We start from the raw sequence: 26,188 nt of genomic DNA on the forward strand, positions 1-26,188 counted from the left end.
AAATACCACACTTTTGTATTCATTATTTACTATGAGGTAAAACGTTTTGTATGGTAAAAAGGTGAGTTTTTTTTTTTTAAATGTTAAAATAAAAACATAAGTATGTTTTCATAACATACACATTCATTTGCAAACGTATGAAAATGAATGTTTGAGCAGAATAATGGGAATATTGTGTTCTATGTTTGGAATTATTTCTTTGCATAGTGAGTGGCAAATGACGTGCAACAATTGTTTAGAAATTGATTTTACATCCTTAGATATATGGGCAACCATGGTCAACAATCCAAGTTTCCAAACGATGAATAACCATTCCCATGCGTTGCAACTTTGTATATGTAGATGTGTCTAAATGGTTGCCTGCATGTGAGTACAATTATTGTTTTCTGATATTGGTACCATGTAATTGGAGACAATCATGTGTTATACTATGGTTGAATAATTGACATTCTCGAGGCCAATTTCTCAAGCAATTCTAAAATACACAAATAAGGTCTTATAATCAATGTCATTTCAATGTTCAAAGTTGGCCTTTTGAATGTACATTGTTGATATGAAAGAAAGGGTGTGTGTGTGTGCGCGCGCATGCGAATGCCTGTGTGGAAGTACATGAATGCATGAATGCATGCATGCAATGATGCACATCTATGCTTGTATGCAAATGAATGCAAGATGTGTTGGATGCCTATGCCATCTAGCTGTGTATTGGTAAATCAAATAACATCTTAGGAAAATCAAGACATTAGGGCATGGCAACGATATTGCGACAACTCAAGCTTGAATGCCGTTGGAATATTGAAAGAGTCACATTTGGGAATATGTGAGGAGGGTTTGGCAAATTGAGGGACGTGTGTATACATAGAGCAATAGAGTAATTGTTATTCCCAAGGTAATGGTTAAGCAACGTAGGTGATGTCATTAGTGACACGTGTTAAGGCTTGGATAACGAGGGAGAGATATATATGATGTCGAGATCGACATAGTGTAGGTGTAGGGGAGATGTATGTGTAAAAGAGACAAAGGGAGATTTGAATGTGAATGAGGTGGGATTTGACAATGAGTAGGGAGTTGAATAATGTGATAGGAGAAAGTTGAAAAGGCCATCATTAATAGGGGTTTAGGTCTAAAGTGGTAGAGCAAGTTGCAAGGTGGGTGGCTGAGGTGCCCATAAGGCCCACGTGCTTAAAGACTGTGACAAAAAAGGGTATCTTCAAAGGGTACTTCAAAGGCTAATCATTCTATGGAAGGGTTCACACACGCACACACACGCACATGTAAGCAAATTTTAGCTCCTTTACCTTCAACTTTATTTAGCATTGGTGAGGAGACCTCTTCATATTTCGAAATGTATCGACACTTCTAACCTCTCTTTATCTCTCTCTCTCTCTCTCTCTCTCTCTCGTAGTCTAGGACAAGAATTAGACAATTCGTTCTACAAATCCATCAACAAACATATCAGAGCCCCCATCTTTGGAAAGCATCGAGAGAGGACGTAGTTGTGTGAGTAGTTTCGACTTCCTCAAACCCAGAAGAATCGTCACGAAATCAAGAATCGTGATCCCATAACACAAGGTTTAAAGACATCTCGACTAACTCCGACTTTGATCTCGCCGTCTCGTTGGGGCTTGCTTCCCTTTCTTGTCTATCTTTACTGTGGCTTTTCTTATTTTGGTTCGGTTTTCATTTCTCGAACACGGAGAGTGAGCAAGCCATAAGAGAGAGTCTAGTATCGTTCAAAGTGTTCGTTCCGATAGGGGGGGGCATTATCACGCTAGGTAGCGTCTTTGGACATCTGAGTAAATAATAAGACCCACCTTTCTTTCTTTCTTTCTTTCTAGTGAGAACCAATCCATACATCCATCTCTCATAAGAAGCCTTTGGGGTAGAAACATCTACATAAGATTTTTTTAGTATTATCCACTTCTCATTCTCCCTATCTCTCCAAAGCAAAAAGAAGAAGAAGAAGAAGAAGAAGAAGAAAGAGAGAAATTTTTATTATTAGTACATAGATAGATGCCTGTCTCCACCATGCCCATGTTGAGGGCTCCTCCTGCTTCTTCAATTTCGCCGCTAGGTGTGGCGGCGGCGGCGGCGGCGGGGAAGCCCGGGCCTCCGGGAGATGTCCGCCCGGACGAAAGCACGAGCGGCGGCCAAACCAGCAGCGGCGGCGGGAAGAAGAGGTCCCATGACCATGACCATGACCATGACCACCACCATCATCATCCCTACCCCTCTAGCCATAGCCATAGCCATAGCCATAGCCATGGGCATGCTGCTGAAGAATCCGATCCCGATCCGTCGAGAAGCCATGGCCATGGCCATGAGATGACCACCACCGGCGGCGGCCTCCACCACATCCGGCGGCCACGCGGCCGGCCGCTAGGCTCCAAGAACAAGCCGAAGCCGCCGGTGATCATCAGCAAGGACTGCGCCTCGGCCCTGCGGGCGCACGTGCTGGAGGTGCCGGCCACGTGCGACGTGGTGGCCTGCGTGGCGGGCTTCGCACGTGCGCGCCGCCGCGGGCTGTGCATCCTCTCGGGGAGCGGCGCGGTGACCAACGTGACGCTCAGGCAGCCGTCGGGGTCAGGGTCAGCGTCAGGGTCAACGGTGACGTTGAGGGGCTGCTTCGAGATACTGTCCATGACGGGGGCCTTCCTGCCGTCGTCGTCGTCAGATTTGACGGCGGATTTGACGGCGGGGATGACGCGATTGACGGTGTATCTGGCCGGCGGCCAGGGGAACGTGGTGGGGGGCAGTGTGGTGGGGAGCCTGGTGGCCGCGGCGCCCGTCGTGGTCATCGCCTCCTCCTTCCTCGACGCGTCTTACGAGCATCTGCCGCTACAACATGAGGAGGAGGAGTTGGAGGAGGCGGACAATATTGCTGCGGTGGACGACGACGATGCGGACAATAATAATGCGGTGGTCGACACGGTCCCGGGCCCCGTGTCCGAACTCCACAGGCGGCCCACGGAGCCCCACAACCACAACATTCCCAATGATCCCATCCATGAAAGTGTCACCCACAACCATGACCAAGACCACCATCTTAGGCATCATCATCATCATCACCATAGCAATGGGCTTGGTGGTGACACCTCCTCCTCTTCTCTCATCCAACACCAACACCAACACCAACCAACACCTCCTTTGAACCTCAACACCATGGCTATTATGTACAACCACAATTTGCCCCCCAACCTCCTCCTCTCCAACCAATCTCACCCCCACCACACTACCCTACCCCAAGAGGTCTACCCTCCTTGGTCCATTCATCCCCCACGCCTCTCGTTCTAAGCGGCCCGCCTTGTCTTGTCTTGTCGGGCACCCTTTGTTCAATGTCATGATAGACAAGATACCCTTTGTCGGAGTCGTGCTAGACATTGGTATCATCCTATCTACCCTTGTCGGAGTCGTGCTAGACATTGGTATCATCCTATCTACCCTTGTCCAGGTCGTGCTAGACATTGGTATCATCCTGTCGATCCTTGTCTCATCATATAAGATCATCTTCAATGCCCCACGCCCGTCCCCCATCACATCATCCTATATTTGATCCGAACTTATCTATCTACTCTTCGAGATCTCGCGAGAATCACATATATCTTTCTTTACTTATTTACCCCAAGGTGACGTAGCATCATCGCCCCCCCCCTCTTGGTTCCTTTCACACATCGGCTTCGACGCCATTTCAACACAACTTACATATATTTGTTCCACTCCTACCAACATTCGGGGGTAACTCTTGATGTTGCTCCAAACCAACCAACTTTGATATTTATTACCGGGCTTTTCTCGGCCCCACTCGCCCATATGGTTCATTTACATCGGCATGACAAATTAGCATGAGAACTTAACAATTCAATTTCGGTGTGCTTCAAAAAAATTTGCACAGTGTAGGCTAAACCCTAAACCCTAAACCCTAAACCCAACGACTTTGGATGTGGGCTAAGGTGAATTATACTTTGTAGGATTCATAAACAATGTCTTCTTCCTTCTTGTTGTTTGTGAACCCTCCACATGAAAGTGTTCTTTATGTGTTCACATTGCTGCTCATTTTATGAACATTGCACGTGTCCTCCTTTTTAGTGATTGCTTGTATTATGCCTGAACATTTCTTTCACAGCTTTATTAAAGGATTTAGATCAGTATAATATGGGAATTAACCATAAATATGCCCTTTTTACCCCCCTTAGGAATATTCCTTGAGGAGCATCTGTTCGATGTTTCAAGATTTTATACAACACCGAGCCTGATAAGATTTGTGATCATGCTCATGTAAATGATTAGATATGATCATACAAGTTTTGTAATCATTAATCCACATAATGCATTGTAATTTTGAGGATTTGTTGAATTTTTTTATTAGTTTTTTAAACCATAGAAGTATTAAATAGTAATTGAGCAATACATTTGGTACAAAAGGCTAGAGATTACTTGATTATGTGAATAGCAACTCATGAAATGCCCACACTTCATAAAAATTGCAACTTTTTAAATTTACATTTGATTTGGATTGAATGCAAAACATATCACTAATAGAGTCAAGTGAGACTTGGAGGATGATAAAAGCGTTAAGTCTCAAAAATACAAGATTTGCATGACAATGTCTTACTTTGGACTCTTGGAGGTGAGACAACACCAAAGTTTGAATTGCATTTAGAACCCTATGCTTTTCACATGAGAATCAAGAAAACCTTGATGACTCATTAATGTATTTATATAAAATTTGAAGTAAAGGTTTTGAAGAGAACAATGTGATCTAGATGAACATGGAACCCGCTTTCATATGGTGTTGTTTTTCATATACATATAGTGTTGTTTTTGTTAGGCCAATTACATCTTATGAGAATAATACGACTTATAATGACGGAGATGATTTTCCCAATGGATTTTCTTCGTACATAGGATGATTTTTGGACTCAAATTGCTATCATCAATATACTTATTATTATTATTATTATTATAAAAGATTTTCTTCAATAGTATTAAGAACAAAACGTCCGAAGGCTACAACTTGAACCTAGCTACCAAGGAGGTTGCAACTTTTCCTATACAAGGAGGTTTACATTTGTTGATATTCAAGAAAGAGTCCATGGAAGTCGATATTGCCATTGAGGCTCTTGAGTTGACATTGTAAACAGGGACACCTTTTTCCATAAGTGAAGAAGCTTTTTCTTTTTCTTGTTCACAGTAACTGGGGAACCCTGCATATTGTCATACTGGCCACGGACTACTGCCATCAAGTTCTCCCATATCTCACACAACACATCTGAGAGATGAATGTCAACCCCATCATAAAGTCGGCTCCATCGATATTTCCATAATGCCCATAATGTTATTGTGGTCACAATTTTCCAAATTTGGACAGATCGCACCTGCTTGTGAGGTTGCTGGAAGGGACTAACTAATATCAATATTCTATTATGTATTGTCATTGCCTCATGAACATCGTTTGCCTCATACAACATCAAGCCAGAATGTAATACTCCCCACATCGCTGATCCCCATGAGAATAGGCAACCTACATTGATTGTTAGGAATAAAGACATGACTTTTTTCCATACTTGTTGACCAAAAGAACAAGACCATAGGACATGCTTGGTAGTCTCCTTAGGTTCATGGCAAAAGCCACATTGCCACAAATTGGGTGCTACATTCCCTTTCAATGAATGACCAACAATGCACTAATAACCATCGAAAGAGAATAAATTTAGTTGGCCCATTCAATGACCATATCCATTTTCAATAGGTTCTCAAATGAAAAGTGGAAACACCCCAATTGGTCCAATGTTTCTGAGTTGTTGGTATCGTTATATTCCGAGAGAACAATAATGATCTTCCAAGTTTTACTGAGTACTGAAAGAAGGGGACCTTTACGATCTTTTCCCTCAAGGAGTATGACCAAAGCCAACCCCCCGGATCCCATGTTAATATTGCAACATGATCTTTTGCATATAACCACAAGATATCACACATATGAGCAACTGATGGATAAGGATCAAGGATTCATTTCTTTCCAGTTTTACCAACCACTCTAACTGGTGCACTTCGCAAGTCCTGTAGATAACTGCAATCAAAGGTATAAGATTGCAATCTATTGTTGTCTAGGACCTCAAAATAAGAAACGCACCCATTAGGTGAAATGTCCTTAATAACCATCAATGTATCATTTGTGAAGCATCCAAACCATAAATGTTCCTACCTAGGTTGGAAGGTTGTAAAAAACGAAGTATATGTTGCTGATAAGGTGGCCATCATTATCTTGGCACCATGAACTGATTGTAGATGTGCAAGTCGATCTTCTTGCGACATTTGTTGAAAATGAGTCCAAGTTCTTACAGATGCAGCTGACCATTATCCAATTTACCCCAAGCAAGGTGAGTATGCAGGCCCAATACTTTTCCTGTATTATCCCGAAATAGAGAATTGGCAAGCATAGGCTGATTAAGTAATGCATCCCAAGTAGAAGGTTTGTCCTATAGCAAAAATGATTTAATCGCATCCCATGCTCTTATGATTCCTAGCAAAAATCTATTGGATGCAAGATTCCTCCTTGGCGTTTTCATGTCATTCAAGAACAACCACTTTAGAGAGGGTGACCATGCTCCTCCTGTCTTAGGAGTTAACTGCATTAACTGATTTTAAAACATTCATTTCCAAGCTTCTAATTCGAGCAACAAACCTCTGATAACAAACTTAGTCAAGAGAGCTCTTGACTGCATCAAAGGATCTATCAAACCCAGCCCTCCATTGATTTTAGGTTGAATTAACACATTCTAAGCAACTTTGGCTACTGTAGGTAGGAGAGCCATGTCCCCCCCCCCAAAGGAAATTCCGGATTAAGCTTTGCACTTTTGTTATTGTTGATCTAGAAAATAGCCACATAGATGCTATAAACCACATTGATGCCAATAGTACTGTGTTTGCTACTACAAGCCGACCCACGAAAGACAATTGTTAGGCATCCTAATACAATAATTTATGTTTTATTGATAATAGTAACGGAGATAGCATTGCTTCTGGCCTTAAATCTATTCCAACCATACATCCCAAATATCGAACTGGCTCACCATGATGAAACCATCGGAAAGCATAACCTGGATACCACTCAGGATGAGTTTTTGCACCCACCCAAAGGCCAACCGACTTATTCCACCTATAGCATTTGAGAAAACCTGCAAAGCATTTTCTACTCGACCAAGATTACCAATCTCCTTGTCAACATAGAGGGTTGTATCATTTGCAAACTCAACATCCACTATAGTGGACTGTGTAATACTATGCCTTTGATACCAGCAGTTGACGATCTTAGGTAGGAGGACAAGGCTTCCCCAAACAAGATAAAAAGAAATGGTGCAAGAGGGCATCCTTGCCTAACAGATCTGGAGATAGGAAATAACGTCTCGTATTCTCCGGCAAACAAAACGGAACTAGAAGCATGCCTGTAAAGGGATGAAACATCTTTTATCCATGCGGCAGGAAAACCCAATCTTGACAGCACTGCCTCAAGAAAGTCCCAATCCACTTTATCATATGCCTTTTAGAAGTCAAGCAATAATACTGCAAGTTGCTGTTTATGTTGCTGAGCTAATGCAACCATTTCCCAGAACAAAAAAATATTATAAAAAATACTTCTATCTTGTAGAAAGCCAGATTGTGTGTCATGAATAATAGACGGCAATACAAGTCGTAGTCTAACTGCAATAGTTTTTGCCACAATCTTATACACAATATTAAGCAATGTTATTCGCCGCCACTTGGAGACTTCATCACATTGAGCATCCGATTTAGGAATCATATATATGATTCCTTCTATCCATTCCGTCGGCATATTGAGAATATTAAATTAACTGCTCTAGTAAGGAGAGGACCAAAAAAATCCCAATAATGCAAGTAGAAGCCAATTCCTATTCCATCTTTTCCCGGACAAACATGCTTACCTAAGGATTTAGCCGCAAAAAAGACCTCTTGAGATGTAAACGGTTGTAATAACTGAGAGGCCATTACATTTGTAACCTTCTGTTCAATAGTTGCAAGAACAACTTGTTTCTTCTTAAAATTGTTTGTCGTAAAAGATTCAGCAAACAATAAGTTATGAAAATAATTTGAGACTATACTTCGCATCTCAGAGACATCTGAGACTATACGTATAGAATCCATCAAGCCGTTTCAAAGAAGTAATAGAAGGGGATCTAGTTTTCCGTTTAAATTGATTGAAGAGTTCCTTATTGACCTAATCTTGCCTTTGCGACCAATGAGCAACATTATGATAGTAAAAGAACATTGAGTGTGCTTCTTGTTTTTCCTTTAAACTGCTTTTTACTTACTGCAAATCACAACATAATATAGATGAAGTTGGATACCTTTCCAACAATTGTTGTAATGCTGCAAGAGCACGATGCAGGTTAGCAATCTCTGAATTACAGTGATAAACAGATGCTGAAACTATTTTTGTGAATAGAATCTTTGTATCGAGTATGGCATGAGCCATATTGCTAAGCAAACTGTCATCCGAGAAATTGTAATTTGACCATATTTGAGTGATTGACATCTGATGATTATCATCAGATAACAATGCAGGAGGGATATGCAATTGCCTCGAGTATTGCCTCTTAGTAAATGTAACATGTAACTTTAGAGGGTTGTGGTCAGAGATAACTGATCCCGGAATAATTCCTATGGATCCACCTGCTTCCCAAAAAACACTACTAGCATAAAATCTATTAGTCGAGACAAATTTGTAGCAACCAAACTTCCATCTGATCTAGAAAATTGAAGGGATCCTTGTATATGTGAAAATGAGTGCACCTTCCATAAATTTGGCAAACCATAGGTAAAACAAAAGTAGTCCCAACACTTAACTTCCCATCTTGAAATTGTAGTAGTTATACCTCCCATTCTATCAGCAACATCCTCAATCATATTAAAGTCGCCTCCCACCAACCAACAATCCGCCAAACTCGCATAATCAGAAAGAGATAGCCATAACTTTGCCCGTTCTGCTGTAGAATTAGGTGTTGGAGACGAGGTCGTCTATGCGGAAGATTAAGAAGCATTCGATTCTGTTCTGTACCTGTGTATGATCGTTTCTGAGGTCGTGCACAGAGATGGAGAGAGAGAGAGAGAGAGAGAGGCACAAAAGACTCTTTATTCAATAGAAAAAGAATACAACACCCAACCTTACAAAAAGGTTACAAGGTCACTATATATAGTGACCGACTTAGGGCAACTACCCTTTATGCTAATTACACAAATGCCCCAAACTTGGGCTATAGAAAGGGATAGTGTGAATACGTCCATTATACACTTGTATTCGACACTCCCCCGTAATGGGCGTATACATGGGTTATCTAAGATTACAGGTATAGACTTAGGTTCTCGGACATATCAGCTTTGTTCGGGTCGGCAGGGTCCGAAGGCAGAAGACCGAACTGGTCGGGTCGGAACAGTTGAAGCCGATCATTAAGGAACTGATGTCGGTTGTCGGGAACCATCCTGCTCTGTGTCCGGCTCTAACCGGACTGGTTTGTCGTTACGCCCATCTGATGCCGAAGAGACCGAAAACGGTCTGCCGAAAGACACTTGGTCATTCCATCTGCAACATTGTCGGTTGTGGATATTTTCTCTAGACCGATTTTCCCTGAAATGACGCAGTCCCGAACGAAGTGATATCGAACGTCGATATGTTTGGAGGCGTTGTGGTGAACCGGATTTTTCGACAAGGCAACAGCACCTTGACTGTCGTTGTAGACAACTGGAGCCGAGTCATGGTCGACTTGTCGAAACGTGTGCGCCAGCCGACCGAGCCACAAAGCTTCTTTTGCTGCGTCGGACGCAGCTACATATTCTGCTTCGGTCGTTGAGGTCGCTGTGCACTCCTGAAGTTTCGACTTCCACGAGATTGCTCCATTGCCGAATTTGAAGCAGTATCCGGTTGTTGATTTCCGACTGTCTATACAGCCGGCGAAATCCGAGTCGGTGTAACCGACTACGCCTGAGGTTCGGTTCGGACCGAAAAGAATGCCATGGTCTTTTGTGCCAGCCAGATATCTGAACACATGCTTGACTGCGTTCCAATGCGATCGGCCAGGATTGTGCATAAATCTGCTAACGACTCCTACGGCATGAGAAATATCAGGCCGTGTCGCGACCATCAGGTACATAAGGGAGCCGACTGCCGGTGCATACGGTACCGACTTCATATCTTCCCCCTCCGGACCGGATGTCGGGCAGTCTCACTGAGAGAGCCGAAGATTCATGGGGAGCGGGGTTGAAGCAGATTTGGCTGATTGCATGTTGAAGCGTTCCAAGACACGTCCGATATATTCGGTCTGAGACAAAAAAAGATGTCGTTTATCGCGATGCCGACTAATCTTCATGCCAAGGATGTGTCGTGCCGGACCGAGGTCCTTCATGGCAAACTTCAACCGCAGTTGCCGAATGAGATCGGCAAGTTCGCCCGCGTGGCGTCCAGAAATTAGCATGTCGTCCACGTAGATGATGAGGAAGATGGGTGATCCATCTTGAGCTGTGTTGGTAAAAAGACAATGGTCCTCATCGCTTTTTGAGAAGCCGATCGATTGGATGAAGTCGTCGAACTTCTTGTACCATTGTCGCGGTGCCTGTTTGAGGCCGTATAGACTCTTCCTGAGTCGGCAGACTAGATGTTCTTGGCCAGTTGCCACGAAGCCTTTTGGCTGCTCCATATAAATTTCCTCCTCGAGATCACCATGGAGGAAGGCTGTTTTGACGTCTAGCTGAATCAGCTCCAAGTTGTCGGCTGCCACTACGCCGAGTAGAAAACGAAGGGTTGTCATTTTCACCACTGGTGAAAAAATCTCGTCGAAGTCGACGCCATATTCTTGTCGGAAGCCCTTCGCAACTAATCTGGCCTTGTACTTTGGGGTGGTCGAATCAGACGTCTCTTTTAGTCGATAAACCCACTTGCAAGGAAGAGCACGTCGATTCTTAGGTAATTCGACCAGATCCCAAGTCTTGTTTGCCCGAATGGAGTGCATTTCCGACTCCATCGCCAGATGCCAGGTGGCTGAATCGACAGATGTCGATGCTTCTTCGTAAGACGTCGGTTCGCCGGCGTCGGTGAAGAAAATTCCAGGAGAGTACCTCTCCGGAGGTTGCGACAGTCTCTCGGATCGTCGAGGTATGATTGGACTGGTCGCATCGAGTATCGTGGTCGGATGGTCCGAAAGCGGATTGTTCTGCTGTGCCGAGTCGGGGTTGTCTGAGTCGGTAGTGTAAGGTTCAGCTACCCGTGAAGCTGACCGTGTGTTGAGAGCGGGGCCTTCTTGAAGGGTCGGCACATCGGAAAATGTTACCCTTCGGACTTCGATCGGTTTTTCGATTGATGGATTCATAGCCGACTCGTTGAACACAACGTCCGAACTTCGAACGATTTGTCTGCGTTCGGGGTCCCAGAGTCGGTATCCCATTTCGCCGTCTGATCCATATCCAAGGAAAATGCATTTCCTGGACCGAGGTGCAAGTTTTCGGCGATCATCTTTCGGAATAAGGGCGTACGCCTCGCATCCGAAGATCCTCAGCTTGTCGTAATTCAGCTTACTGCCGATCCATAGTTCCTGAGGAATTTGAAGTCCTAGAGGTCTACTTGGCGACATATTGATTATGTGTACTGCCGTGAGTAGAGCCTCTGCCCAGAAGCCATCCGACAGTCCGGAGTGTTGGAGCATGGAAACTATCCTTTCTTGGATTGTCCGATTCATTCGTTCTGCAATCCCGTTTTGCTCCGGACTGTGTGGTGCCGTAAATTCACGTCGGATGCCGCGTTGTCGGCAGAATTTGACGAATTCTTCTGATTTGAACTCTCCCCCATTGTCTGTCCGAAAGCATTTCAGTTTTCGGTCGGTTTGATTTTCTACCATAGCGAGCCAATCTGAGAAGATCGAGAAGACCCGATCTTTGGTGCGAATCGGATAAGCCCACACCTTTCGAGTCGAATCGTCAATAAAACTGACGAAGTAAGAGGCACCGCCTAGAGACTGATGCGGCATTGGGCCACAGACGTCCGAATGGACTAAATCGAGAGGTCTCGTTTCTCTTGGTGCTGATGTCGGGTGTGATGCGGCTGCTTGTTTGCCATACTGGCAATGCTCGCAGAATTGATGGTCGGAAAAGGAGAGTTTGGGGATGTATCCGGCTCTAGATAGATGCGTGATGCCGGCCTTGCTGAGGTGTCCTAATCTTCTGTGCCATAGTGATGACACAGGAATATCCACCAAAAACAGGTTACCCTCTCTGAGCGTAACATGTAACGGATACAGGGAGTGTATCTTGGGTCCTCTAGCAAGCAGGAGGTTCCCCCTGTGGAGTGTCCACCCTCCCGAAGAAAAACCGGCACGAATGCCGTCTTCATCTAGTTGTCCGACTGAGATCAATGGCCTTGAGAGCTCAGGTACATGTCGGACATTGTGGAGTACAAGTGTAGAGCCACCTGCAAGGTTGAGCTCTACTGTGCCGATTTCGATGATGTCACAGTGTTGCGAGTTGCCGACTCGAACTGAGTCGGAGTGACGGATCGTATATTGCCGAAATTGGGATCGATGAGGAGTCACGTGAAATGACGCGCCCGAATCTAAGAGCCATGTGCTCGATTCTTCAGTCGTGAGCAGAACTTCTGATCCGACTGGATTTTCGATTGATAGTATATTCGGGTCGTTTGGTAGCACATCAGCTGAGAAGCTGACGTAATTGATCTCCTCATGCCGGCCACTCTTCTTGTCTGATCTCTGAGACTTGTCGTTCTTGTTCTTGAGTGCGCGGCAGTCGGCTTTGATGTGTCCGGGTTTCTTGCAGTAGTTGCAGATTCGGTTATCCCGTGACTGGCTCCGTCTTCGCTGATTGTTCGGCGGTCGTGAGGAGTCTCTTCCTCGTATGTTCGATCGGTCTGTCGAACCTTGTACTACATAAGCGTCGTCTGTTGAGTCTTTGGCGAAAGACTTTCTCCGAGCTGCTTCGGTCAGGATTGCGCTCGTGACTTCGGAGTATTTAACAGCCGTGGTTGACGCGTTGCACACAGTTGTGACGAAAGTTTCCCATGATGAGGGAAGGCTGCTCATGAGTATCATTGCTCTGAGTTCATCCTCGATTGCCGTCCCCTGAGATGAGATTTGGGAGCTTATGCTTTCGTACTCATTGAGGTGTGCTTGAACCGAATCAGATTCTTTCATCCGCAAGTTGTAGAGGCGCCGGATTAGAAACATCTTCGTTGCGGCGACCTTCTTTTCGTAAGTGTCCGACAGTGTTTTCCACAGTTCGAATGCTGTCGTACACGATTGCACCGTAAAGTATACCGATTCCGATAGGTGCATCCGAATCGTGGCACGGACGATTCTGTCCAGCTTCTGCCACTCAATTGGTTTGTATCCTTCTGGAGGTTCTTCATTTTCGATGGGATCGATTTGCCCCTTGACTATGAGATAGTCCTGCATTTGTTCCTTCCAGAAGTTGAAGTTCGATCCATCGAACTTTCGTAGACTCATTTCTGACGAGCCGGATGTTGATGCCATCAAATTTGGTTTCGGTTGACGAAGCTCGGTTCGGAGTTGACTACGAACCTTGTTGGAGTGCAGCTGGTTGGCTCACCCGATATCGTTCTAGTCGGATTTGAACCCGAGTCGGTTCGGCTTCGGAACTTGCTCGAATTGACTCCGGTAGCTTGAGGGACAGAACCGACTGGTCTTCCCGAATGTTGCCGAGTCGGAGTGAGCCCGGTTCGCTTCGGATATATATGCCGAATACCGATTATTGAAACCGATTATCTGGACCGATTCTGCTTCGGTTGACTGCAGCAACGAGAGAGACGGATCCAACTGGTCCTCCCGAATGTCGATCAGCCAGATGAAGCACGAATTTGGGTTGTTGTCTTGAGACCGATCTGCACCGAGTGGTTACAATGAGCGGCGAGCAGCGTTTGATGACCTCTTCGGATGCCGTTTAACCGAATGGAGCACGATCGTGTCAATGTTGCACAAGGGGATTTCACCTCGAGCGGTTACGATCACAAGGGACAGAGTACAACCTGCTGGCTTACTCCAAGCGAAGATGATCTAACGCGATGAGATGCAAGCCTCGTTTCTCTTCTTCTTCTCTCTTCTTCGAATGACGCAGGAAACCGAATGTTGTGCAGGCTGAGACGACGGCCGACAGCGGATTGAAGGACCGACTACTGTGCAGGCTCTGATACCAGATGTTGGAGACGAGGTCGTCTACGCGGAAGATTAAGAAGCATTCGATTCTGTTCTGTACCTGTGTATGATCGTTTCTGAGGTCGTGCACAGAGATGGAGAGAGAGAGAGAGAGAGAGAGGCACAAAAGACTCTTTATTCAATAGAAAAAGAATACAACACCCAACCTTACAAAAAGGTTACAAGGTCACTATATATAGTGACCGACTTAGGGCAACTACCCTTTATGCTAATTACACAAATGCCCCAAACTTGGGCTATAGAAAGGGATAGTGTGAATACGTCCATTATACACTTGTATTCGACATTAGGGGCATAGAGATTCATAAGGGCAACCTTTTGGGATCTTGTTTTTACAATAAGGAATTGTGCCCGTTTATTCACAATAGTAGCAGCTGACACAATGATAGATTGTAAATGTTGTTTAATTGCAATGCATAATCTAGCCTATCGGTCAGTGGGGCCAAAGGCAAGAATCCAGAAATGAGTCCACCGTCTTGGTAAAATAGATCCATACTTCTGAATCCTATCCATGCATAAGTGACGCTCTTGTAAAAAATGAATATCAATAGTGCCTACATTAGCAGTACCTAAATCCAGGCGTAAAAGTCCTTTAAATCTGTGAAAAGCCTGACCACCTAGGCCTTGCACATTCTAGGAAAGAAGATGTAAGGTGTATTGGTGTCCTTTTCTCAAGGAGATCATCCTGACGGCATTTCTGGGCACCCTCTTGAGCTCTTGCTTGTCTTTTTAAAAGAAGATAGTTCCCTGCATACTTATGCACCCTATGATCTTTAACTTGCTTTTGAGGGGTTTGAAGTGTCAGGGTATCCTGTGAAACTGTGAATTGAAATCCAACACAAGGGAGTTTATGTACTTCTTGAGCCATTTCAACACCCATAATATTTGATTGACTAGAAATAGATTTTCCTACAAGCTTATCAAAGGGAAGTGAATTAACAGAGACATTGATTTGTTGGTTTGCTTCGATTCCCATAACACTTGGAGGCATTTCCACATCTGTAATATTTTGAGCAGAAATGACTTTTCCTTTTAATTTTTCAGAAGAAGCCAAATTAACAGCTAGTGTGAACTGCTGATTCTCAACAATTTTCAATGGTGGTTGGCCTATTACTAACCTCAGAAAAGACTTAATAGGCAACTGCGTGGAAAGTAAGTCTGTCTTTTGTAAGGAAAAACCTGAATTAAATCTCTGTTGGGAAAGATGGGTTGATGGTTGATCCGAAGTATTCACTTCATGTGACCGATCCTCTTATACATGGAGAGTAGAATACCTATTCTGTAAGGGGGGAAATTCCTTTAAATTATTAATTGACACTTGATGAGGCTTGTCATAAGATACTTGTGAAGATGTTTTCCTATGCCTAACCTTAGTCCAACCCTCAGATCTAGCCTAATACAATACTATATTTGTATTGGGTACATGCTTGTCTGTGTCTTTATTAAATCCAAAACACTAAAAACATTGATTTGGCAAACCCCTATACAATATTTTCTGAGAATACGATTCCTGTCTTGAGTCAAGTAAATTGGGCAACAAGATATTTGAGGGCAAAAACTGTGGACTTAGAAATCAAAAGTTTTGTTGATGTAACTCCCATATGCCTATCCTTGTTCTGATGAGGCTTATCATAAGTTTCCAAGACCGTACCAATAGTACTGGCAATTAGATGCACAAAAGGCACCCACTCTTTACGTAAATTGGGAAACACTGCCACACATGTATGATATGAATCTAAATCATGAAGTACTTGATTTGCGGAGAAGTTGTGAATCCACTTGTGGAAGAAAACCCATCCTCCCTTAACTGCCACTGTTTTCTTCTCTAGCAAGATTGGTACCATTCGTTCGAGCTCGAACTCCACTTGATAATAGTTTCAACCAAGTATTTGGATATCCATGATGTTGTCAACATCTTGTTTCAAAGTGGCTTGCAATAGCAAACGAAGATTAGCACGTTGAGGACGAATGCCCAAAATTTGCGCAATGATAGTCCTCTTCTCTAGATGCTGAATCTCTCTTACAATATGTGCTTTATCTTGTTTTGACAACAGAAGCTCTACTACATTGTCCGAAATAGGTGTGATATCCGAGTTAGCTACACGGGAGCCCCGGTTAGACTATTCGCGACAACGCGACAATTGCTCTTTGTTTGCCGTTGCATTGAAGAACACCAGAGTTATGGAGGATGTTGAGAGGCTGACCGTGGCAACTGGATTGGCTATAGCAGGTAAACTAAAGGGGACAAACGGCTTTTCCACATTTACTGTGGGATAAACGGAAACCCCTACACATCCCTCTAGATGATTTGAACAACCATCGGCTACAATAGGTTGGACTGCGATAGGTTGGGTGGCGGCAGGCTGAATGGCGGAAGGCTGAGCAGCGTTAGGATGAACGGTGACAGGAGATATGGTGGTCTGCATCGTGTAGAAGGCTCTCGATCCAAAAACCCTAAACCCTATCATCAATATACTTGCTCCATTGGAAGTGCCAAAAGGTTTGAGGTAGATATCCAAAGCTTGTCATGTAACTTGTCATTGCCGAACTTTGAAGTGAATGATAACATCAAGGAACACCAATCCTTGGCACTCACAACTACAAAATAGAGCGTTGGTGTCAGAGTCTAGAGAAACACAACTCATAGAATTGCTATTTATTTAAACCTCAACTATAATATATGATGTTTCTCGCCACATAGTGAAGACGTTAAATGTGATGCTAAGTGAGACAAGTAATCAAATGCTACACACACACACACACACACACACACACACACACACACACACACACACACACACACAATTCACATTCTCATCTTTTCTCATGCGCTACACCTCTCTCACTCTCTTGCTTGGTCATTGACCCTCATGCATAAGCGTATGGTCTCTAACACCCCATGATCCCCATAAGCTTATAATACTTGTGTGTCACAAATTTGATGCGAGCCTCCTGGAGAAGTAATTATTAGGGAAGGGGTCAAAGAAGGGGTGACTGTCCTCTCCCCTCAAAGCACTACTTGAATAAGAGGTTGTACATCGAAGGTGGATTTTCATGGCAACTTTATATTATGATATTTTACACACACACACACACACACACACACGGGATGACACAATCAAGGGTAAGATTAAGGGTGGGATAATATGGCCCAAGTTTCGATCCTCTAGAGAAGAGGTGATAGTTAGACATCTTTAAGCAAGAATAATAAAAGTGGGATTTAATCACATTTGGTTGATAAACTTTTTTAAAACTTTAAAAATAGTATGCTATGTATGTTTGAGCACACATTCCTCTATAGTTGGTGTATCGGTTGCTGGCATGTCATATATATCAGTATATAGTCGAACTTGTTAATTTACTTGGTGAGTTGTAAAATCTTGATTATATTCAATGAATCAACATTGGTTACTGTGCAATTTCAACCCTTTCTTTACAAAAAAAACGAGTCTCATAGAAGTGGTTTGCCAAATGATAGAGTTCGTCATATATATCGGTGTATAGTTGAACTTGCTAATTTCTTGGTGAGTTGTAGGATCTTAATTATATTAAATGAATCAACATTGTTTAGATTAGTGCACAATTTCAGCCCTTTCTTTATAAAAAAATGAGTCTCATACAAGTGGTTTGCCAAATGGTAGAGTTCAATGTGTTTAGTTTAAGGCACAATGGATTTTACTTGGTTCCTTGCTAAGTTGTAGAGTGTGACAAGGTCTCTTACTTTAATGTGCCTTATCTTATGATGACAATGTTCTATGGATAATTATTATAGTGTTGGTGTTGGTGATTGTGGTGACTTAAGTGTTGTTGATGCCGTAGGCTTGTCAAACTAGTACCATAAAGAATAGTAAGCATCTTGTGATGATGACCTTGTGGTGATGGTTATTGCAAAGTAGTGTTGCTAATTCAAGGACCAAAGATCAAGCATGACTCGTACATTGGAACATTTCACTTCCAAGGCTCACTAATGAGTGCCCTTCCTTAACAATAAACTAAATAAGGAATTGGGTTTGTTACTCCACTATGGCACAGACTATAAAATACAACATATAAAATCAAGGGAAAAGTACCAGGATACCCCTGGAAGTTCATCTATTTACCAGAATGCCCCTGGAAGTTCCAAATTTACCAAACTACCCCTATGTCCAAAAAAATACAGTTTATAAAGTAATTATACACTCAAATCTACAAGCCTTATTTAGCACAATACCCTTCAAACACAAATTTTTTTTTATCATATCCTCCCCCCTCATTATGTATGTATGTATGTGTGTGTGTGTATATATACATAGAGAGAAATAGATCTAAGAGATTGTTAAGGATTAGGTAATTAATTAAGGAATAATTAATACTTAATTATGTGATTAAGTTAAGCGTGGAAGATTAAGTGATATGTGTGTTTGTGTGTGAGAGGAAGAGAGAGAGAGATACACTTATGAATAACACAAGATGGGGGATGAGTAAGTATATTAAATTAGCTTCAACATCATCAAATACAAAAATACCTTCAATGAGGTATATATAGGTTTCATGTGCAAGGGTGCACATGTGCTAGGAGAACATAGGTAAAACGTGTAAGTCCTATATTAAATGAGCATGGAGTGGTGAATCTACAATGTATCCCACTCAAGTACAAAATCCTATTTAAGGCTTTATGGTCAACACACTAACTAGATTCTATCTAGGTAACTACTAAGTTACATGTGTTGACTAACTAACTAAACTAAGTTGAGCTTGATCTCTCAACTACCCTTCAAACACAAATTTCTTTTTACCATATCCTCCCCCCTCGTTATGTATGTGTGTGTGTGTGTGTATATATATACATAGAGAGAAACAGATATCAGAGATACATATTAATAGCTCATAATAGAAGCTCATGTTTTTAACAAACAACAAGCAAAGGAGCACAGAGAAAAAGAGAGGAAAAGAACATCTAGAGAGAGAGAGAGAGTGAGTGAGAGAGAGAGAGAGTGAATTGATTACAAACATGGCGTGCAACAATAGCAACAGGAGAAGAAGAAGAAGGTTAAACATAGTTGTAGTTAGTGACCATTACCATTACAATCACTAATCCTTCTACCTGTCTACCCTAATTATCCATTCATCCATCTATCTGTGTCTGTGTGTGTGCATGAGTGAGAGCATACATATATATAGATGTCAACAGAGGTGGCCCAACCTTCCACATTCATGCTGAGTAGTAGCCTAAGGAGCTTTATCTTCAAATTACCTCATCCTTCTGGACTGTGGCCCTGACCGATTCGCATTCCCCCTCATCTTCTCCCCCTCTTCCTCTTCCTCTTTTGCTTCTTCTTCTTCCTCCTCCTCCTCATCTTGTGATTCAGTCTACCTCCTCCTCCTTTCATCCGCTCAATCTCATTCCCCACCCGCCTCCCAAAATCACAATCCTAGTAGCATCTTTGTGAGCCAATGCTTCCCTAACCAACAACAGTCTTATCTTTAGGGCCAGAACCAAATTGTTTCTTCTTCTATCACCGGGAGTCCCGCAAGCAATTCTCCGATAGGTATATTGAGTAACTGGGAGGACGACGCAACTCAAATCCATGGAGACATAAATGTTATTCCTGTCGATATAGTCTCATAGGATGCATTCATTGCTTTGCTTTGCTTCCTCTACATTGGCCAATTGATCATTGATCCATCCTGTACCGAAATACTAGGCCCTGCACTGCCCCTTCACTACAATCTACCATCTGCCACTGCTAATCCAATGACCTACAATGTTAATTATAATTTACAATTACAGTTACTCTGTTGTGCACTATGGTATCCATATTTGCCTTGAGCTCATCCATGCCGCCAATTTCTTTGGAGTTGATGAATTGTCCACCTTGGTCCAAGTAAAACACAAGTGATTCATTCATGATTCAACTCTTCAACCTGTAATTATTGCTCATTGCCTAATTTGCAATCTAGTATAATTGATTATGTTCTTCTTGTGATAGAGGCAAAGCTAGGGTTAGTTCTGTAGATTAATGATGGGAGCAACCATGCAAGTAACCATAGTATACCGTTGGAGGATATCGAGATCATGTTGATCGTTGCGAGGAAGCATAAGCTGAATCGGCTATGGTTGTCGGCAACTGAGCTCCTGGTGGCCCAACACGATCCCGGTGCATCTATTGCCTCTACAAATGACTACTACTATGTTTCTCTCTATGTATACACACACACACATACATAATGAGGAGGGGGAGGAGGGGGGGATGGTAAAAAGAAATTTGTGTTTGAAGGGTATTTTGGTAAATTCATGATTCAACTCTTCAACCTGTAATTATTGCTCATTGCCTAATTTGCAATCTAGTATAATTGATTATGTTCTTCTTGTGATAGAGGCAAAGCTAGGGTTAGTTCTGTAGATTAATGATGGGAGCAACCATGCAAGTAATCATAGTATACCGTTGGAGGATATCGAGATCATGTTGATCGTTGCGAGGAAGCATAAGCTGAATCGGCTATGGTTGTCGGCAACTGAGCTCCTGGTGGCCCAACACGATCCCGGTGCATCTATTGCCTCTACAAATGACTACTACTATGTTTCTCTCTATGTATATACACACACACATACATAATGAGGAGGGGGGGGGGGGGGGGGGGATGGTAAAAAGAAATTTGTGTTTGAAGGGTATTTTGGTAAATAGGGTTTGTAGATTTGAGTGTATAATTACTTTATAAAGTGTATTTTTTTGGACATAGGGGTAGTTTGGTAAATTTGGAACTTCCACGGGCATTCTGGTAAATAAACCAACTTCCATGGGTATCTTGGTACTTTTCCCTAAAATCAATTACCTTTCAACCACTGACTATAGCCTACTATGAGGTCGTCCTATGTTAAACTAACATTAGCAACACCACCTAATCACTACAACAATTAAGAAATTAAATAGATAAATAAATAGACTCAAAGTTGGGACACCCAAAGGTTTATTTTACATGAGAATCCTTACCTTCCATACAAGTTAGAAACCCGAAAATGTGTATTTACATTAGAAGCCCATTATGTGGTATGCATTAACCATTGTCGATAAGGACACAAATTACAACATGAGCATGTTTCTTGTGGCCTATAACTTATATTCTTGATTTGGAAATATTACACCTTGTAAAGATATTCAAACAAACAATTGTGATATTATTTCTATTAACATGTCGGGGGTCGTAATATCAGTGTATCGATGAAGATGGTGAAAGAGACATCATAATAGGTAGGTAAGGGATAACAAAGAGAAAATAAGATTTATGAAAGGAAGAAGGCAAGGTTGGAACTTGGAATAAAGGAGTGAATGGAGAATTAGAATTAGAATTTTTATCGTCCATAAAGAGGCCAAATTTGACCTGTGGGACTAGAGAAGAAAAAAAGATATTGGAGAGAGGAATATACTAGAGAGATCGAGTAGTAGAAAGCACCTAAAATTAGCAATAAACAAAAAAGTAAAGAAATAAAACTAATATGAAATCACTCAAAACATGAGTTAGGTTAACAAAACACTCAAAATATTTAACAAAATGTTACACTTAATAAAGGATTTGATGCCCTCAATTCAATGTTGATTCCGCGTTTAGAATTAAACATAAAGTCTTAAAAGGAGTGACTTGGCTAATAATTATGATGTGGATAACAAACTTGCTCACCAATTTAGAACAAATTAACATGGCCATTGAATTGGGGCCAAACAAAAACAAGTGAAGGAAGTGTTTGATACATGGAGTATTAGATTTTTGACATAATCTAATAATCCATCTTCCTTTAGAGACATTATCTCCAGAATGGGAAGTATAGCATAAATAAGAGAAAGTTATGATGGACATGACCAAGTTAGTGACATAGTTTAAAGACAATATTGACCCATAGTATGTTCAAAGAAGTCAAAAGTTCTTTTGTGCGTGAAGGAGAGTAATTATAAAGAAAAATATCCCTATTAAATTAATTGGTAATTTTGATGGAAGTTCATACAATGATGGGACACCTAATTTGTTGGTGCAGAGATGTAGATGGACATGCATAAGGTTTCTTTTTTGCTCCTAGAACATTGAACCTGCCAATGCTATATTACGATGTCAACATTCATCATGTATATACTATTGATAGATTTTGTATCTACTAGTGAGATAATGATTTGGGAGAATCAAAGTTGATGAATAGTGCAAATTGCATAATCTTCCTTTGGATAGACGCTATATGGACTATTGGACGATGTTTATGATAAATTGCAGGTTGCACTCACACATGATTGGTAATGTCTTGAGTACTAATCCTATGTAAAATAGGAAGATGTGTTTTGGTTGCAAAATCCTCTTCAAATCTCAAAATGGTTAACCTTACAAGTTGGAACATCTTGATATGTAGAACTAAATATTATATTATGCTAGACATATGTTGGCTTAAAACATATTAGGCATTTGAGCTCAAGAGTGGTTACAAAAAGTTGATACAAAAGAAATAAGAACCTTCATATACAAGCTTGCACTGACTTATGTGCATGGACGAAGCTATTGTAAAAAGAAGTAAACTATACTATTTGAATATAGGCAAAATGTCTCATATTGATGAGTTATACTATATTGCATACCTTTTGACAAGGACTAGAGAAACTGACAATATAGTTAGAGGTGCCAGAAAGGCAACTTTTGACTGCGTGTGTCGGATTGTCCTTGGTTGCACCTTCACAAGATTCGAGTGTTACACATGATATAGAAGGGCAACTACTATTGGTAAGGAAAACAGATACACCCATGTTGAACCCCGCAACAGCAGAGACATCGTAATAGTCAAAGTTTGAGGAGCCATGTAGTGTGAACTCAAATTGAGTGAAACCACTAGAGGGACCATGGTTGCAAGGTTGAACTTTAGAACAAGAATCAAGCGATGCCCAAACTGTGACCTTCTGCGTAGAAGAAGATGGATTCAACAAGTTGGAAGATTTTCCAGGTGCAAGGTCAAAGCAACCACCATCCACTGGAGAGGGTGCCCAATGTTGCACACAAATGGTAGTTTGCCATGTATTGACAACACGGATAATTGTCCCATCCACGATACCACTAATGGGAACGAAATAATGAACTGCACATTATCACAAATGTTCAAACAAACGTTAATCATGCATGGATCTTGCCCCTCTCAATAGTTAAAATTACTTATACTAGCAAAGATCAAAAGCTAATCAAGATTGATTAAGATATTACCACATTAATACTAAATACCTATAAGGAGCAAGAAAGTAACGATTGAGAAGCTCATCATTTTCAAGTCTATTGATTTGTTAATTGTTCCCATTCTTAGTGTAATATGTACCTAGTACATGATTATGTGCGTGTATATATACATACACACAAACATTTGTTCTATAAATTATTAATCACAAACAATCATATTTTCCACTATAAATTTACCTTTGAGCCACCATGGCCATTCCTTTTTCATAATGTTCTTCATCATTGGATACACTCAAATTGATTCTAATTCTCTTCTTTTCTTTCCATATGACTAGCCTTTATCAATAATCATGTACTTGAAAAATTACAAGCTACAGAATATATATTGCGATAAGTGTCCTTCCATGTGTGTAGTTTTGGCTCAACACTTTATTTTCAGGGTAATTACATATCCACATCCTTCTCAAATCACTAATATCCATAGATGAAACAAGAGAGTGTCTCAAATAGTTATTTTCTCTTGGATGCCTGCAAATAAGAGGAAAAGGACACGAGTTCATTGCGTCATTTTCCAAATATGACGTAGAGTTTAGAAGGAGATGAATCAATTATATAAACTTGCTCGAGAGGAGGTGGACCAAGGAACCTTTGCGGAAAGAAAGAAATGTCAAGTATATTTCTGAGGCCCCTTCCTTAGAAACAACATTATTTATGGCACATACACACAACATACTAATATCGTAGGCTATGAACTATTACAATAAAGTAAGGCTACAATGCAAATCAGTAATAAAAAAAAAGGTTTATTACTAGGGGGGAAACATGTCTCCTTTGAAATTCCACTCTCGCTCTATAAACATTTGATACATCACATTTATTCGCGGAATCCATTAACATACATATTTTGAGATGGTTTTAATTATGTTTTTGGCATTTGCAAAGGTAGGATTGTATGAACAAGACACAAACAAAGGTGTATGAAGCTCTTGATTTGCCAAACCATTCAAATCCCTTCCTTACTTAAAAAGGAAACATCCTGGAAGACATCATTCCTTTTAAGGCAGCATATTCCTCTTGAAAACTTGGACTAGAGTCTAGAGTAGTTCAAGTACCCTCTTTTAAAGAAAACAATCATTCCTCCTATACTTTTGGCCCATAGTTCAAATTTTTGTTTCTTCTTCAAAGAAAGAAAAACACCACTTCTTTAGAAGGTATAAACTGCATCCTCTTTCTTTCTCTTTAAGGAAACATCACTCCAAAAAACTTGGTTGAGTTCAAAAACCTGCTCTTTCTCCTTTAAGGAAACATCCTTCCATTAAAAGGATGGTTTCCTCTATAAAGCTTACTTGACTTTAAATCCCCTCTCTTCCACAAAACAATACAAAGAGCTCACTCATCAAATGACACAATTACCCTCTATAAAGCTTGATTTTAAATCCCCTCTCTTCCTCGAAACACAATACAAGGAGCTCACTCATCAAATGACCATCAAGTTTCAACAAAGTTTATGTAAGTAAGGGAGAATTCATGATGATTTTCATGGCCAACAAACTTCGAAGAATTAGACACCAAGCTATCTATCTATAGAGAGATTCTAGTGGACTCCGAGCCACGGGGATGAGTAGCGAGAGGGGCGTGGAGCCCGGGGTCGGGAGAGGAGATATTGTCCGGCAAATTGGACACGAGGCGTGCATTCGGAGCCACGCATCTACACATGAGGTGTGGAATTGATGCCGGCAATCCGGTAACTTCCGGATAAGTTCTCCGTCACAATAGTCCGCTAAACAGATGGAACACGAAGAATCGCCATCATCATCATCATCATTATGATCATTATCACAAGCATGGATGCCATTATAGACTACCTTCTTCTTATTGCTAGACATATACTTGAACTTGGGATACCTATCAAGTGTGGCTTCATCAAGGCCTCCAATTGTGCAATCCCCTCTAATATGTCCTCCAAATGTAGGGGTGTTTCCTCCTCCTCCTCCTCCTTCTAATGCTAGCTCCAGTTCTCCATCAGCACCATCCCTTCCTCTGTTCCCCATTGAAATGGCCCTATGAGAAGTCTCTGCAGATGGGTTCCCTTCTATATTCACTTCCCCCCCACCTCCTCCTCTTCTGGTTCTTCTTCTTCTTCTTCTTCCATGAACCCTAATGCACACATAAGAAGCAAGCATAATAGAGGAGACAAGAACTAAGATGCCCACAGCTATTGCAATGCCATAGCCCAAACCAACTGTGTTGATATAGCTATCTTCTTCCATTCCTGATGTTAGAGTCTCACTCTGGTTCATGCTCTGCATCAATGAGGTAGGGTTTCACGTGGGTTTGGGTTGAAAATGAAGAAGAGAGAGAGAGAGAGAGAGAGAGAGAAAGAGGAGGAGGAAGTGCAATAGGATGCTTTCTAGCTTCCATAGCTAACAAGAATATGAATATATGAATGAGAATATGAATATATGGATGAGAAGAACTTACCTTCAAAAGAAAGATATAAAAAAGAAGAAGAAAAGAGGCCAAAGGGTTTTGTTTTGAGAGGGGGAGGGGGTTACAAGAGAAGATGATGGATTGTTTGGGGGCATTGGAAATGATGAGACTTTAGGGTGTCCCAATGGATCAACCCACTCATTAAAATATAGCCCCTTGTGTGTGTGTGTGTGTGTGTGTGTGTGTGTATGTGCGTCTCTCTATATGTCTCTCTGGAGTCTGGACATGTGGCAGTGTCCGTTTCACCATTTATGTCTTGCTTCAAAGACATCAACTGA

The 26,188-nt window shown here is 41.7% G+C and overlaps 3 protein-coding genes across 3 annotated transcripts; 1 reads left to right on the top strand and 2 right to left on the bottom strand.

The window, feature by feature from the left end:
• Positions 1-1,394: 1,394 nt before the first annotated feature.
• Positions 1,395-4,345, top strand: LOC147861303 (uncharacterized). The gene has a single exon (XM_087323645.1). The coding sequence runs from the start codon at positions 2,014-2,016 to the stop codon at positions 3,292-3,294; it is 1,281 nt and encodes a 426-aa protein (XP_087179771.1). The 5' UTR covers positions 1,395-2,013; the 3' UTR covers positions 3,295-4,345.
• An 18,334-nt stretch (positions 4,346-22,679) lies between these two features.
• LOC147861304 (pathogenesis-related protein 1A/1B-like) lies at positions 22,680-23,591 on the bottom strand. The gene is made up of 2 exons (XM_087323663.1): positions 23,469-23,591; positions 22,680-23,328 (listed from the first exon to the last, which is right to left on the bottom strand). Exons 1-2 carry the CDS (start codon positions 23,539-23,541, stop codon positions 22,820-22,822), a joined length of 582 nt encoding a protein of 193 aa, XP_087179789.1. The 5' UTR covers positions 23,542-23,591; the 3' UTR covers positions 22,680-22,819.
• Positions 23,592-24,850: 1,259 nt separating this feature from the next.
• Positions 24,851-25,784, bottom strand: LOC147861305 (putative RING-H2 finger protein ATL69). Its single transcript, XM_087323670.1, has one exon. The coding sequence runs from the start codon at positions 25,727-25,729 to the stop codon at positions 24,998-25,000; it is 732 nt and encodes a 243-aa protein (XP_087179796.1). The 5' UTR covers positions 25,730-25,784; the 3' UTR covers positions 24,851-24,997.
• Positions 25,785-26,188: the final 404 nt, after the last annotated feature.

Source organism: Azolla caroliniana, unplaced genomic scaffold, assembly GCF_043228905.1.
Source record: "Azolla caroliniana isolate FFs.n. ecotype wild unplaced genomic scaffold, voAzoCaro1.0.p SCAF_8, whole genome shotgun sequence".
Taxonomy (NCBI): domain Eukaryota; kingdom Viridiplantae; phylum Streptophyta; class Polypodiopsida; order Salviniales; family Salviniaceae; genus Azolla; species Azolla caroliniana.